We start from the raw sequence: 16,460 nt of genomic DNA, 5'->3' as shown, positions 1-16,460 counted from the left end.
TAAGGGAAGTGGTACAAGATCAGAGGGAATTCTGATTTCCTGTTTTTCACGCAGCGCCTGAGCTTGTTCGCTGTTGCATCGAGCAGCTCCTCCAGCTCGAGGAAAGTGGCCGAAAATGTCCTGGTCCTGTTGGACTTCGGTCTGCTCCTGTGAGATTTAACGTGAATGGATTAAACTGTAAAAACTGTGATTGGTGTAACTTTTTAATTTTTTTTTATTTAAACGAGCCATGTGGTTAGAGCTGCTGTAAGTGAAAGCGCCAAACCGCAACCGCAGAGATCCAGGTGTGCAGATGTCTGCAGAGCTGCTTTAAAGGGCTTCGAGCAGAACTTCAGCTGCTGTCCAGGACCAAGATAAACAAATGATGCCACACAAAACAAGGCAGAACCAACATGTATGATAAAAACATGTAATTTACATAATGATTCATATCGAGAGCCACCTGTTGACTCTCAGGTAGTCCCTGCTATAGAAACCGAGAGTAAACCTTTACAAAAACTGTTATCATAGCCTTCGAGTTTATAGGAAACGTGCTCGATGCATCAAACATTTCATTTTTGTCCCGTTGAGCTTTAAACAAACCTTTTCTTCTGCAGGTTTGTTTCATGAAACAAAAACATGATTTAAGTTGTGGTTTTGTCTCTCATGTGATTTGAGGGTAGGGGGAGAGAGAGAGTTTCCGTGAAATAATGTGTTCTTTCTGATTGAGGGAAACCACCATCAAACACAGACGCAGAGGCTTCTCGTCCAGAACCAACATGACGGCTGCCGGCGGTGAGTATCTGACCCGAGCTCTGGGTTTAAGGCTTCTGAGGCCGAGAGAAGAATGAAACCTTCAGTGATGGCTGTTTTTATTTACCTGGGATGTCGCTGCACCTGTTCTGTTAGTTTAGTCCAGTGGGTGCACACATCTGTATGACCAAAGATCAAGTTTACAGGTGACATTTTACACATTTGTTTGTTTAAAAACAGTAAATAAATAAAGATGCACATTTTAACCTGAAAAAACTACAATTATGTTTTTAAAGAGTCCTAATGTTGTCACTGTTGAACTTCTGTACAAAAATACACTGAATAGATAGTATTTGTAAACGTTTTAATATATATACATATTTCAATTTAAAGCTGGCAGTTAGTGATATTATTCTGTGAGAACCTTCACTCAGAAGCTTGTTGTCAGTCAGAGGTTGTTCTATTTGTGACTCTGAGAGACCGACGGCCGTTTAAAGACCTGGCTGTGGTAAATAAGAAGCTAAACTGTTTTCCACTGAGTCAAACAGCTGGTTGGACAGGAAGTAACGCCAACCTCACCTATCATCTGACAGACACCTCAAGAGGAAATTCACCTACAACAAAAACTATTAACAAGACATTTATATTAATTATTTCACTGTAAAACTGTTTACTTTGCAGTATCGTTACTTTATTTACAGTATTCTTACTGTATTTTTACTTTATAATATCATTATTTACAGAATCACTGCTGTATTTTACTTTTTAGTATCCACACTGTACAGTAATATTACTGTAGTTTACAGTATCGATACTTACAGTACCACTACTGTATTTTACTTTAGATTATCAATACTATATTTAACTTTACAGTATCATTATTTACAGTACCATTGCTGTATTTTACTTTACACTATCATTATTTATAGTCTGCTGTATTTTTACTTTACAGTATCAATACTGTATTTAATTTTACAGTATCATTATTTACAGTACTATTGCTGTATTTTACTTTACACTATCATTATTTATAGTCTGCTGTATTTTAGTTTACAGTATCAATACTGTATTTAACTTTACAGTATCATTATTTACAGTACTATTGCTGTATTTTACTTTACAGTATGAATATTTACAGTACCACTGCTGTAATTTTCTTTACCGTATCAATACTGTATTTAACTATACAGTATCATTATTCACAGTACTATTGCTGCTTTACAGTATTATTATTTACAATGCACTATTTTACTTTACATTGCCATTCCTGTAATTAAATGTACTGTATTATTGTATTTTACTTTTAAAGATTAAAATGGCTTCTGACTTTGCTGTATTATTACTTCATTTATAATACCATTGCTGTGTTTAACTTTACAGTATTGATACTGTATTTAATTTACAGTATTGATACTGTATTTACAGTATTGGTACTGTATTTTTCATTACAGTATAAAACAGTTTTACTTACAGTATCATTATTGTATTTACAGTACCATTACTTTATTTTACTTTACATTATCAGTACCTTAATTTACTTTATAGTATCAAAACCTCAATTTACTGTACAGTTACAATACGTCATTTACAATACAACTGATGGTAAATGGTAAATGGGCTGTACTTATATAGCGTCTTTCTATCTTATCAAGATACTCAAAGCTCTTTACAACACAATACGTGCCCTCATTTCTTCATACAGCATTCAACATTGATGTTTTAACTTTACAGTATCAAAACAGTATTTTACTTTACGGTGTCGTATTTTACTTTACGATACAGTTTGTTTTATTGCCTCTTTACTGTATTTTTATTGACAATAATATTACTGTACTGTTAAATTAATGTTTTATATGTGTGTTTATTTTTTTTTTTTTATATTTCTGTAAAGTGACTCACAGTAGAGAACTTTACAACAGAGAACTGAATATTTTCCCTCAGTCCATTGTGGTTTTCAGCTATGTTCTGTATACAAGTACACACAGAAACAAAACTGTAAAGATGATTTAGGAAATCTGGGGAAATGACCCTGAAAATGACAGAAAAGAGATCAAATGATTTTTGCAAAAGACTTTGGGAGAAAAAGCGACACAAAGTTTAGACTCTAAATAAACTCTGTGTGTGTTTCAGATCTCCAGAACCTTCTGTCAGCTCTGCTGATCTGGACCTGGTTCAAGGTGAGAAAAGTTACAAATAAAAGCAAACTAATGATTTAAACTTTGGCCTTTAAATTGTCCTCATTACTGACTTTTATTAAAAATGAATTTAGGACTTAAAAGTTTAATGCATTTTTAAGAATGTAGTATTTTTATTTATTTTCTGGAGTTTTTATCAACAGAGGTTTGCACAAGTATTCACATCACCCTCCATTGGTTCTGTTTTGTTGTCTTACAGCTAATAAACTGGGTAGTTTAGGGTTTTATTCATTTATCAACAAAACATCACCACTAAGAAGATGATAAATATTTTTGTTTGTGTAACAAACAAGAAATGAGACCAACCTAAAAAAATTCTGAATGGGCATCTAGTCCCTTCAGGCTTATCTCCATGATCTGGACATTTTTGCTGGTGTGCTTTGTAAGACCAATTGGTTGTGGCAGCCATCTTGAATTGGGTTAATTCAAAGTCATCCAGTGAATGTTTCCAGAGAGTTTTATAAAAATCCATCCACACACAAGCAAAAACACTATTGTCCCTTTTCACCTTTTGGCAACGACTGATGACGTCCAACAAAAGAATTAGACGTTAGTAATCCTGGTTGTTCCTGGTCCAGCGTTTTGTTGTGCTGCACCTAAAAGGAATAAAGAAGGCTCCTCCCCTTTGTTTATCTTTGTTTACAGTCTTGTTTGTCCGAAGAAGCAGAGAATACGACGGCCTACTACGACAATGAAACCGTTTCCAGTGACTTCTATGACGACATGCCGGTACTTTGTGTGAAACAATCGAACCGTAACTTCCAGCGCTGGTTCATCCCGATCTTCTACAGCATCATCTGCCTGCTGGGGCTGGCCGGGAACCTGCTGGTCATCCTCACCGTCTTCTACTTCAAGCGTCTGAGGAACATGACGGACGTGTACCTGCTCAACCTGTCCTTCGCGGACCTGCTTTTTGCGCTGTCGCTCCCCTTCTGGGCGGCCAACTCCCTGTCGCAGTGGGTTCTGGGCCTGGCTCTGTGCAAAGCCATGCACGCCATCTACAAGATCAGCTTCTACAGCAGCATGTTCCTGCTCTCCTTCATCAGCATCGACCGCTACTTCGCCATCTCCAAGGCCGTGTCCGCTCACCGCTACCGCTCACAGGCCGTCCTCTTCAGCAAGGTGTCGTCGGCTGTGATCTGGGTCATGGCGCTGGTCTTCTCCATCCCAGAGATAGTCTACACCAACATCAACAATGGCAGCTGCTCTCCATTCTCCAGCAACACGGACACGCTCCGCGTCAGCCTCCAGGCTAGCCAGATCGTTCTGGCCTTCCTTCTTCCTCTTCTGGTCATGAGCGTCTGCTACAGCAGCATCATCCGGACGCTCTGCCAGGCTCGCAGCTTCGAACGGAACAAGGCCATCAAGGTGATCCTCGCAGTGGTCGTCGTCTTCCTGGCCTCCCAGGTGCCCTACAACGTGGTCCTCTTCTTGACCACAGTGGTCACTGGAAATGGGGGAACCATCAACTGCGACTACGACAACAACCTTCTGTACGCCACCGACGTCACGCAGTGCGTGGCCTTCCTGCGGTGCTGCCTGAACCCCTTCGTCTACGCATTTATCGGTGTGAAGTTTCGTCACGACCTGCTGAAGCTGCTGAAGGACAATGGCTGCATGAGTCAGGAGATGTTCTACAGGTGCACCTTCAGGAGGAGGAGCTCCGCTGGCCTCGACACTGAAACCACCACCACCATCTCTCCCAAACTTCTCATCACATCACCCAAAGACACTTAAGGACAATAGCTTCACATGTAAATATCAAAAAATGTATTTTTGCAAATGTTTTGTCTACGTTCTAAGTTCTTTTTGCTCTTTTGCTTTTAGTTTGTTTTTTGACTTTTTCCACAGTGTACAGGGCTGTAAATGGTTTTAGTGTCAATAAAACAAAGTAAAGCATTCAAACTCAGAGATTAAACCACACTTGTGTCTTGTTTTTGTGCTGTTTATGCACCACAAATCTAAAGTAACCAAACATGAGCAGTCACTTTTTTTTCGTGCGTTTACTTTTTTGGGTTCTTTTCTTTGGGTCATTGTTTTGTCCCTTTTTGTTCAAGTTTTCTTGTTGGTTGCTCTGCGTCACCAGCCCATTCTCCCTGGGTCAGTACTTTTCCACTCAGTTAGCCACGCCCCTCTACACCTGCACCCTCACTCACAGCTGCAGTCACTCTGCTCATCAGCCCCTGTCTTGTTAGTTCCCCGGTAGTTTTTCCTCTTCAGTTGATCGTTGTGTTCCTGCACCTCATCCAGACCGTCTGTGCCTCGAGTCTCCCAGAGCTTCCGAAAGTCTGATCCTCGGTTTTTGTAAGTGTTTGGTGTCTCGACAGTGTTTTGTTTCAAAATAAAATAAAGGTATATTTTATTCGAGCTCCATCAGCGTAGAGTTGCACTCGGGTCCAAATAATCCGACCCGGCCCCAGCCCGTAGCCGTCATCTTCGAACCCCACCCGATCCGATGAATTAACAGTAATTACAGGTCTGAACCCGAAAAAAGGGTCCTGAGACAACACACAGACACAGGAAATTACATGATCGCCTGCCTTTCCTGGCAGTCAACAAATAATCAGCCTGAACACCTGACTCACCTCTCAGGTGTGTCAGAGCTGGAGGAAAGACCCCGCCCCTTTTATAGACAGATTTCAGCGCTATTTGAACCTCAAACGCACAAGTCCGCACGACGTATTCCAGACACATTTACCTGCTGACGCTTGTTCCGACTGCTAATCCTTTCCGTTCTCGTGAAAACTTCTCATTCTGCTCTTCAGGTGTTACATTTCACGGTTTGGGACCTTTTCACACGGATTCCGAGGTGCAGATTTCACAGAGACCGTTTGACTCATTCCTCTCACAGCAACAGTTTGAAGAATCTTTTGTTTGTTTTGAATTTTTAGGGTTTAAAGTTGGTGTTTCTGTGCCTGAAGTCTGCAGAAGGGATTTAAAGATGCTGATTTAAAACTATTTGTAAAAATAAAGCAGAGGTGCTGTGAGTGCTTGTGTTGTTTTCATGACCAAAACTAAACGAGAAAACACCAAGAATTTTGATTAAGTGTATTTTCTAAAGCTCGTAACTCAAAACAAGGAATCCTGAACAGATGACGCAGAAAAAACAAAACTAATTTATCATGTTTTTCTTGCAATCAAACCGTCAGGACATCTTCAAACGTTTGGCTTGTAGAAGGTTTACTTGTGGTTTCTAGAGTTACTAAAAGTAGAACGAGAGGCAAATTTCTGAACGTCACACATAAAACAACAACAAAGAGCCGCATTTCATTAGAAATCACACTAAAATAACTTTTTTTTTTTTTTTTTAAGAAAACAAATATGTTGCTCATAATGATTTGGTGCTGTTCTGCACTAACACAGAGACAAAAATCATCAGATAAAAAGCAAATTTTAGAATAAAAAAAAAAAACAGTAAGAAAATGTAAAAAGAAATGAATTAAGTATGAATTAAGATTTTCAACATGCACATGAAAAGTAGAGCTCAGTGGCTAACTGCTAATGCTAACAGAGGCTAATGCTAATACTTGCTAGCAATGCTATAGCATTGCTAGATCTTTGTTATAACAAAGATCTGGGTAAGGCTAACAGCGATGAGACAAAAATGAAGACAGACTTCTCGATGGACGTGGGACTCTGAAGACATTTTAGTTGTTTTGTCTGAATGCTGATTTAACTTTCATATAAATAATATACTAAAATGGCTCCAGCAAACTTTCTCGTCTTTTCTTAGTTTTAGCCACCTTGCAAACCTTAGCTTTGAAATGTTTAGCTAGTCTTTTGGTAGTATTAGCTAGCATTTTGCTACATTTAAATTCTAGATCATCTTTTGATATTTTGAGCAACAGTTTAGCTTTTTTCTTTTGCTATTTTAAAGTTTTAGCTAGGCCTTGCAACTTTAAGCTAACTTGTTGCTTTTTTTTTAGTTACCGTTTTAGCTCAACTTTTTAGCCTTTAGCCACTTTTAGCTCACATCTTGCCATATTGAACTTTTAGCTCACCTTTTGCTATTTTAAATTAGCATTTTAGCTTTTAGCTCTGATTTAGTTTAGTTGTTTTCTCATTTTACTTTTTAGTTAGCCTTCTGCTAATTTTGGCTCTAGCTAGCCTTTTGCTACCTTTATCTTTTTTAGCCTTTTGCTACTTTTAGCTAAAGTTTTACAACTTTTAGCTAACTTTGAACATTTATCTAGTCTTTTACCATTGTAACCGAGATGAAAAGTTTAAGGAATCACCAAAACTGATGTTATTATTTCTCTGGCGCCACCTACTGGTAGTTTGGCACAGTTGCATGCGAAGGGTCCTTCAGGCGCGCGCTCCGCTCCCCCCAGCAAAGTGATAATGGAAGTTGGTTGAGGTAAGCGAGCCCATTCTACACTCAACATCAGTTTAAAGTCATATTTATGCTAAATTAACTAACCCATAAAACCTGTCACGGGTGTATGAGCACTGTTAGTGTATTTTGTGAAGGTCTTGCCGTGTTTGTGTCCAAATAACGACTTTATGGATGAGATTTGCGCCGGTTAGCATGCTAAGCTAATAGAAGCTAACCGCTGCTAGTCGTTTTTCTGATAACAGGTTCTTTATCTTTTTGCCCTGAACAGATCCATGCATGCAACTGTCGCACACATACTGATAGAATATTGCGTGTTGTTTATTATACCAGGTAGGCTGAAATGTGTATGAATATGTAATGTGTTTTTAAAATGTTTTACTGTCATAACTGACAGTTACTGTTTTCATGCTGTTAACTGTGTTTTATGGGAAAAGAAAACGTGTTTTGCTGTAAAATGTAAAACTGTTGCATGAATATATTGAGGAGGAAAAATAAAGTATACGATCACACAGAAAAGAAAAAGCGATATTGGAATCTGGTGGAGATCCATGCATGCAACTGTTGCACACATACTGATGGAATATTATGCTGTTTATTATACACATCCCTGCAGTAATGAACATTGAAGAGCAGTCCTGTGCCCGTGACCTGAGTTTACTCACACTTTGTCGTATTAGTGAAGAAAAACAACTCGGATGGTTACACTATTTTAAACTTCTAGTTCATTCTAATGTTAGCTATCATTATCTTTTAGCTAACATTTTGCAATTCTGCTTTTAGCTAACCCTATGACACCTTTAGCTTTTAGCTAATTTTTTGCTCTTTTGTTTTTGAAGATTAAACTTTTTTTCAAAACAAACAAGTGTATATGTTGCTAAAAAAGCTCTGTTTATTGCAAACAAATTCATAAAACAACCTTTTTACAATCGCTAAAACAAACAGCACACGTTTTATTTGTTATTAATCTTGATAATTTTTGTGCATTAGAACCTCCTGGTTCTCCTGGTGAAGCGGCCTCCAGCTACACATTAAATCAGTAATAAGATACAGTATAATTATGTTGAAGCTAGATTTACATCCTCACTGCTGATTGGCTGACAGGAAACGGGGCTGGGATTTTATAAATAAAAGCTGCACCAGGAGAGGAGAAATCTGAAGAAGGAGCAACAGAAACCTGAGCTCAGGAATTTAAGGTAAGATATTTAATGTTTTACTCCGAGATGTTTTGATTCGTTTATGCTCTTCAGAACAAAAACAGGGGAGGTCAAAGTTTTGACTGTTCTAAAGAGTAAAAATAAGAAAGTAAAGTGTCACAAAACTTTATGGACTCCTGTGTAAGTTTAATATTAGAGAATTTAAAGGAGTTCCTCTGCAACTGATATCAACATGTCACCACCAAAAATATTTTTATTTATTTTTGACTGAATTTCCTTCTTGATACTTTAAAGATATATATATATATATATATATATATATATATATATATATATATATAAAGCAATCTGGGTGTCTTTAAGTCTGATTACAGCTTGTCTGATTCTGCTTCATGCACAGGAGCTGATTTTAGAGTTCAAACTTCACGTGTTTCACGCCTTTTAGCACACGCTCTCTAAAGTTTGGACCTGCAGGGTAAACATAGCTGTAACCATGGCGACAGTCGGTAACCTGCATGACTCAGAGGGCTCCACGCCCTGCCTGATGAGACGCCAGCCGACCCTCCCTGGTGTTGCTCAGCCTCTGCTGATATCAGCCATGAGTTGCATCATTCAGGCAGCGTCTCTTCACCGTTAGGTCCTGGAGTTCTGAAGGCAACGACCAACTTCAGGTGATAAAATGTAAACAAGACCAGGGTCGAGTCTCTGTGCCTCAGGAGGAGGAGTTCAGGTGTCTGGGCATCTTGTTCCTGAGTTATGGAGTGGAAGACAGAGACGGGCTTCATTCTCAGTAATGAGGGCGTTGCTTCGGTCAGTCGTGGTGAAGAGTTTAATCAAACTAAATTGATTTACTGGCCTGTCTATGTTGCAGTTTCCAAAGAATCAGATCCTGAATCCAAGCCGGTGCAATGAGCTTCCTTCATTACATGTCCAGGCTCGGCCTTAGAGATCTGCTCCTCTGCATCAAAAAGAGTCAGTTGAGGTGGTTCATCTGATTAGGGCACCTCACTTTTGAGGCTTTTATGGCATGTCCCATTGGGAAGAGACCCCAGGGCAGACCCAGAACTCTCTGAAGGGATTATGTATCCTCTCTGGTCTGGAAACACCTTGGAGTCCCCCCGGAGGAGCTGGAGTCTTTGGGGAGAGGGAGGTCTGGGTTTCTCTCCTGGACCTGTTGCCTCCACACTCCGATGTCAAACTAAAAAACTGATTGAGGTTCTAGCATCCTAAAGTTTAATCTAAGACTTTAATTTGGTTAATGGTGGGCACAGCTAACTAAAAAATTAGCTTAGCTAAAGCTAAACAGGTAAAAGAAAATTAGCGTAAGCTAACGCTAAACCGTTAACCGCCAAGACGACTGTCACTCAGTCTGTGTCACACATCTTCACCTCCTTCCAGTTGAAGCTGCATCGACCAATCACGTCACGCATACACACAGTCAGCCAATAGCGAGCCCAACGGATTCTTTGAGACACGCCCACAACAGACAGGAAGCTTGTGAATTTTGTTAGCTGACCTAAAGTTAGTCAAACCTAATTTAGCAGAAGCTAATTCTGCTAATGATTTCCAAAGTTAGTGCAAACGATAATCCAGTAAATGAAAACGTTCAGCGATTAGCAGATTGGCAGATTAGCAGAATGGTTTTGGCTCTCCTGCATTAATTCTTTCCAACAGGAAGTGTTTTTATTTCTCCGGTCGAGCTTGAAAATGACTTGTGATGCTTGAAACCACAGTTTGGTCGTTTCGCGCTCTCTGCACGCGTCACCTTTCAGTTTCAGTTCGTTCACAAAATCCTTTTTGAATGAACTCTGATCAACATTTAACAATGCTAGCAGTAGCCTTGCTGCCCTTCCACTTGGTCTCTTGGACACATAAAACATCTACCTTCCTTCTCTGCATCATGTCAGCCTGTTCTCTTATCTTTGCCTGTCATTGTCCCCACATTTAGAGTTGCAACCCTCAGTCCTACTTTCTTCACGTTCCTCTTCTCTCTCTGTCTCCTGACACGTTTCCCTCCTCGTGGTCTTCAACTTAACAGTAGCACAATTCCTGCCGGCACCGTATTTGTCAACAGCACCGGTGGCGATGGTTCTTAATCCGGGCCTTAATCCGGGCCTCGACCGATCCGGTATGGTTTCACTTTGATGAACTCGCATTGTAGTTTTGGCAAAAGTGTTTTACGTTGGATGCCCTTCCTGACACAACCCTCACCGTTTACCTGGACTTTGGACTGGCACAAGAGATACACTGGCTTGTGCTCCCTAGTGACTGGTTTTTAACAATGCTTATAAAATCTATTTAAATGTTTACAAAATGCATGCATTAAATGTACATAAAGATAAAACTACATTTAAAACTTTAGTGAAAGATGTACTAAGAATGAATCAAATAAAAATGAGGGTTCCAGTACACGAACACTGAAGGTTTTAGTCATTTTTCTTCTGAAAGTTCATGAAAACTTTAAGATAATGAGCTAAAATCTCTGTTAGCAGAACTTTTTATGACGTAGATGAAATTCAGAAAAAAATCAATAAAATTTTCCCCTCATAGAAGTCAATGAGTTTAGGTGAAATGAGCCATTAAATCCAGCTGCGTGCAGCTCAGACTTCCCAGCAGAACCATCATTCAGCGTTTAAACGGGTCACAGAAGGCTGGACCGGACTTCAGATCTTTAAACAGTCACAGGTTTAGTTTAATTCATAGTGAAAAATTTCCAGCAGTATTATTTTCTCTTTCTCTTTGAGCGGTTTAAACTCTCCAAGATTTTTGCAAACAAACTCTACAATTTATCACTTTAGTTAGAGTTTATTTGTCAAATTGTTTGCATCACTCGGAACAAAAAGTCGTCTGATGTGAAAACAACAAAACCAGAGGTTCTGATGTGTTTGTGTCCTCTGCAGTCCCAGAGAATCCAGCCCTCCTGACCTGATGCCTACTGCCGGAGGCATGGCCCACGTGAGACCCAGTCATGTTCTGAGAGTGGGCCAAACCATCTGCCTGGACTCGGTCCAGGACTCAGTCGCTCAGCAGCCCAGCTGTCACCTCGAGGACTCGGATCTGGACATGACCCTGGAAAACCTGAACCAACTCATGATAGAACTGGACCCCACGTTTGAACCAGTTCCTGTCAGCAAGACCCCGACCTGCAAAAAGAACCCAGCAGGTAAAGAGTCAAACTGACTTTGAACTTGGCCGTGAATTTAAAACAGGAAGACATTTTTAGTGTTTGTAGAGAAATAAACTGAAACAGAAAATTAAAATAAAGGTTGTAAGTTTATCTTTAAATTTAACAAAAACAATAAAAGACTGATTAAACTACAATTTAAGGAGGATAGATCTGTCATGGTTTGAAAATTAATTAAAATTTTGAATTGTTTTGGGACAACGTTCCTCAAGGCTCAGTGCTCGGCCCACTTATTTTTTTTGGGGTTTTTTGTACGTTTGTATTCAACATTAGGGTCAAGGATAAAAATCCATTTTGTTCTAGACAGGATTTGAACAGATATTAAACTTGTCAGAAAGTTTGTTTAGTGCTAATAAATAAATGTTTTTGGGGGTAAATATGTAAATATTTTTCATATAAAAAGTGTTTAAAACCATAATTTTTTTGCAACATCACAGCTTAATTCATACTTTTCTCAAATTAGGTTAAATTAAAGTAGTTTTTTTGACTCCGGCTTCAGTATAAATTTAATCTATTTTTTCTATGTGCACAATTATTAAAAGATAAAGATAATTTAAGAAAACTTGATACACATTTGCAGCACTACTAGACAGAGTGTCTCATACACTTTTCATCACCCTATCCTTAAGGTCACAAATCAAGGTCAAAGGCTGTACAAGCTCTTCGCTGAGCCGTTGCTGCATAACATTTTGTCAACGGGTGCATAATGTGCCGTATGTTTTGTTTATCTTGTTTTGACATTTAATTTATAAACATGCAAAGGATGGGCATTTTTAATATTCTTTATGTCTATTTATTTGCTTATATGTTGAAATTTGCCACAGATTTGGTTGTTTTTAATGATTTTTATTGTTTTTAAAGCCTTTTATGTGTTTGGCTTCATGTAAAACATGCAGCAGTGTTAGCCCAGACCGCCTGCAGCTTTTTAAAAGCACACACCCTGTGAGACACGTTCAATACTTTTAATCATGCGGTCGATTCACCACCTCTGCCCGGACCGACACCACGCCCTGTCGGCCCCAAGTTACGTATCGAGACGGTGCAGCAGAACCCCTGGCTCCTCGCAGTCTGTACAGAAGGTAAGACGGCAGAGAACATCACTTCCTGCTGCTGGGCTCGTTTGGAAACAGTCACTCGCATCTTTGTGAAACCAGCGAGGAGAGCAGAGGTGAAAACGTTGACAGGAAGCTGAGGAATAGTTATGAGAAGCCGTTTAAGAGTTCACGTGTTGATGAGTACCTGCTTCCTGTTTCTAAATGATTCTACTCATCAGATTTTACCAGCTTTTAGGAACATTAGTCTTTATTCCTTTAGTTTAAAATCCACCGGTCTGACGCAGATCCCTGACCTCGGGCTGTGTTTTCATTTAAAGGCTTCATTTTCTTCAACACAACAAGGCCGAAGGAACAAGCTCAGACTTCTGTCATCGTTCTAATTGCAACAGAAGGAAAACGCCTCGGAAAGCAATTTGTTAAAAAAAAAAATAAAGGCATCTCTGCGTGTTCCTGCAGGAAAAATATGAACCTTTTTTTTTTTTCCTCTCGAGGTTATATAACGAGGTTAAACCCATTCTGCACACAGTTCTGGGACGTGCAGGGGTTTAACTTGACCCTGTCAATTTCACAAACTGTGACTGAACAAAACAGAAGCTTTATTGTGGAAAACGTGGTTCTGCTCGGGTCTGAAAGGATGAACGACTTAGACTGATTTATGGAGTCAAACCAATAAAGACACGAATAACAGAGGTTTTACAGATGTGGAGCTGAAATTTGTGCCCGCGGAGCAAATTTGACCAAAATAAGACGATCTTAGTTTCCAACTTTGACCAAGTTGGAACTAGTTGTAAATAAAAACCAAATGCAACGATTTCCATTCTCTTAAACAGAAACAGGTTTTATTCACAAAGAAACATAATAAACTTTAAATGATTAAATTAAGAAATTATCCTTTTTTAAAATAAAAGTTATTTAGAATTTTTCAGCAGCAACACGTCTCAGAAAGTCAAATTAAATTAATTTAAAGAGCAAATTAACAAATAAATACATAAAAAGACAAAACTGAACAAGAGATCATAAAAACAAACAAAAATAAAAACAGCAACAAAACACAGTCCTGGACCTCAGGACATCTAGAGACCTGGTCACCTCTGTGGACCAGCCTGGACCTCGGAACAACTAAAGACCCGATCGCCTCTAAACTTGCAGGAATCTAGATCTGTGGGAGCTCTCAGGGGTCTGACAGGTCTACAGGAGCCGGTCCCTTTAGGTTCTTTCAGTTCATGGATAAAACTCTAAAACCAACAGGGATCCAGTGAAGGCTCAGCAGTAGCCTGAGCTTTAATTTTACGATGGATTCAGTGAATTGGCAGCAGGTCAGGTTGCAGTTCGGTTACAGAAAGAGCTTCAGGTGATACTTGTTCCTTCGAGAACTGCTTGTTCTTTTTAATCCTCTTTCTAATCCTTTCCCTCTCTCCCTTCAGGCTCCTTGTTTTCTGACGTCTCAGATGAAGTTCCTCGCTGCGTTCTGGTTCCCAGGGGGTGTCCGTCCAGCCCTTCGCCCACCGCGGTGCGACCTGCAGCGCCCAGCAGCCCCATCCCAATCCTGAGCTGCAGGCCTCAAGGTGCGCCGGTGTTCTCCGGCTCCCCTTCATCCGTCCTGCCCCCGCTGCCCTGTGGAAGCGCCCCCAGGAGAAACCCCTCGCCCAAACCAGACTTTCCCCAGGGATCCCTACGCACCACCCAGTCCAACAGGAACAGCGCCGCCTCGCTCCTCTCCACGTCTACGTGCTCTGACACCAGCTACATCCTGGGCAGGTATAAACGAGCTAATTATACACCCGAGTACTGTGTTCAAAGTCTAATGTAGACAAAAAAAATACAAATAATAGGGGAAAAGAAAGGTGGAGCTCAATGGGGTTTTGGAAAGTTGGACTTGACATGACTGAACTGGTGTTTTGATCTTTTTCAAGAGTTTTAACACAAACACAGCAGGTTTTGTTCAGCTGCCACTCGATGATGTCATCAGCCTTCGTCTAAACTGATCAAATCTTTGTCTTTCTCCTGCGACTCTTTTTGGCACACAAACGTATTACACAGTAAAATGCCAACATTTTTCTCTCCTTTCTGCTGGAGAACCTGGTGTTTTCTCTCAAATACCCTCGGAGCACAGAGAACGCTGCGTTGAGCTTCAACAGAATCCGTTTTATTTGAGCTCAAAGTGTTCTCTTGAAAACAGGAAGTGAGGGTTCTTTTTCACGTGAGATTTTTTTTTACGTAAAATGCTGTAGAAACACAAAAACTCACGCGTGTGACCATCAAAGTTTTCTACCGATCACGGTTCAAGAGTCTTTAAGACTCGATTCGTACTGTCTGAACAGCGAGACTTACTTTTTAGTCTGTGTCTCTTACGTTTGTTGCCATGGACTGAACTGAAGTCCAGTGAGGTTTTATTTGTTTATATATAATGTTTATATCTTCTTCGAACAGCAACCTGTCCCTGACCGGAGAAGATCATGACTCTACAGAATCCATCCTTCCCTGCACACCCGGTTCCTTCACGGAAGGATCCAGAACCCGGATGTTTGACTGCAGGCCGTCCCTGACCAAACACGGACATCTTCATGGACTCCAGAGTAAAGGAACATGGAGCAGTCCTGCTTCACTGTCCGGTTCTCAAACGGATATTCCCCTGCTGCTCATCAACGGAGAACCGGAGTCGGACCTGCACAGTCCACCAGGACCAGGGGCTGACCTGTTCCAGAACATTCCCCTGTCTCCTTCCAAGCAAAGATCTCCAGGTTACATAGCCAGTTTCTGTAGCAGCTTACCGTCAATGAAGTTTGTCATGGACACGTCAAAGTTCTGGTTCCGTCCACACATGAGCAGAGCAGAAGGTAAGAACGCTGCTTTACAGCGAGATAAAGCCAAAGTTTATTTAATCTGAAGGTTTGATACCGTCTGAAGATCTTCCAGTTATCAGGCTCCTCTCTTGTGGAACCAACTTCCAGTTTCTGTCCATGATGCTGACACTTTGTCCAGTTTTAAGACTTTCCTTTTTTCCTATAGTTAGGGTTGGCTTGTCCTGCTGTCTTAAGCTTAGACTACTAGATAAATGGTAAATGGACTGTATTTATATAGCGCCTTTCTATCTTATTTCAAGACACTTTAAGCGCTTTACGCTACAATCTGTGCCTCATTTACCCATTCATACAGCTCTATACTAGATCTCTACAAAGCTAATTGAACAAATCATTCTAATGAGACTAATCGGAGCTTTATCACATTCATACACTGATGGGACACACATCAGAGGCGATGAGGGGTTCAGTGTCTTGCCCAGGGACACTTCAGCATGTGACTGCTGGTGGATTTGAACCCCCAACTCTCGCATTGGAGGACGGCTGCTCTAACCACTCAGCCACAGTCGCCCCAAAGAGGACATATTGACCTCATTTCCTTAAATTAATTGTTAAAATTGAATAATTTTCATTTGATATTATTTCTATCTTAACATGTGATTCTTGTCCTGCCATTGTGTATCTGTTCCTACCAAACCCAGCCGGTCGAAGCAGATGGCCGCTTGTCCTGAGCCTGGTTCTGCTGAACGTTTTTTCCTCATGAGGGAGTTCTTCCTTTCCACTGTCGCCTTCGTGTTTGCTCAAGATGAGAGTTCTGTGATGGAGTTATTTCCTCAGATAAATAATGTTAACTTGTTATTTTTATATATGAATGTTTCTGTTCAGTGTCCTGAGACGACTTCTGTTGTGACTTGGTGCTGTAGAAATAAATTTAATTGGACTCTGAAGCACACAAAATGGACGCTGACACACACACTCATGATAGACTACAATCATGATGGAC

At 40.2% G+C, this 16,460-nt stretch overlaps 2 protein-coding genes across 2 annotated transcripts in view; both read left to right on the top strand.

Moving 5' to 3' along the window:
• The first annotated feature begins 758 nt into the window (after nucleotides 1-758).
• ccr7 (chemokine (C-C motif) receptor 7) lies at nucleotides 759-4,664 on the top strand. The gene is made up of 3 exons (XM_037690474.1): nucleotides 759-774; nucleotides 2,863-2,909; nucleotides 3,573-4,664. Exons 1-3 carry the CDS (start codon nucleotides 759-761, stop codon nucleotides 4,662-4,664), a joined length of 1,155 nt encoding a protein of 384 aa, XP_037546402.1.
• Nucleotides 4,665-8,423: 3,759 nt separating this feature from the next.
• The window catches only part of LOC119423065 (tensin-4), a 13,454-nt gene continuing 5,417 nt past the window's right edge, over nucleotides 8,424-16,460 (top strand). The window contains exons 1-4 of the mRNA XM_037690473.1: nucleotides 8,424-8,456; nucleotides 11,318-11,580; nucleotides 14,081-14,414; nucleotides 15,087-15,493. Coding sequence (XP_037546401.1) covers nucleotides 11,346-11,580; nucleotides 14,081-14,414; nucleotides 15,087-15,493 — 976 coding nt within the window. The 5' untranslated portion in view covers nucleotides 8,424-8,456; nucleotides 11,318-11,345. The remainder of the gene's footprint in view (nucleotides 8,457-11,317; nucleotides 11,581-14,080; nucleotides 14,415-15,086; nucleotides 15,494-16,460) is intronic.

Source organism: Nematolebias whitei, chromosome 16 (assembly GCF_014905685.2).
Source record: "Nematolebias whitei isolate Nwh7 chromosome 16, NemWhi1, whole genome shotgun sequence".
Classification (NCBI taxonomy): domain Eukaryota; kingdom Metazoa; phylum Chordata; class Actinopteri; order Cyprinodontiformes; family Rivulidae; genus Nematolebias; species Nematolebias whitei.
The sequence above is the reverse complement of the archived record's forward strand: the minus strand, read 5'-3'. Positions and strand labels throughout refer to the sequence as shown.

Coding starts and splice junctions, on each gene's coding strand:
- ccr7 (XM_037690474.1), top strand. Junction 2,910..3,572: donor TGATCTGGACCTGGTTCAAG/GTGAGAAAAGTT, acceptor CTTTGTTTACAG/TCTTGTTTGTCCGAAGAAGC.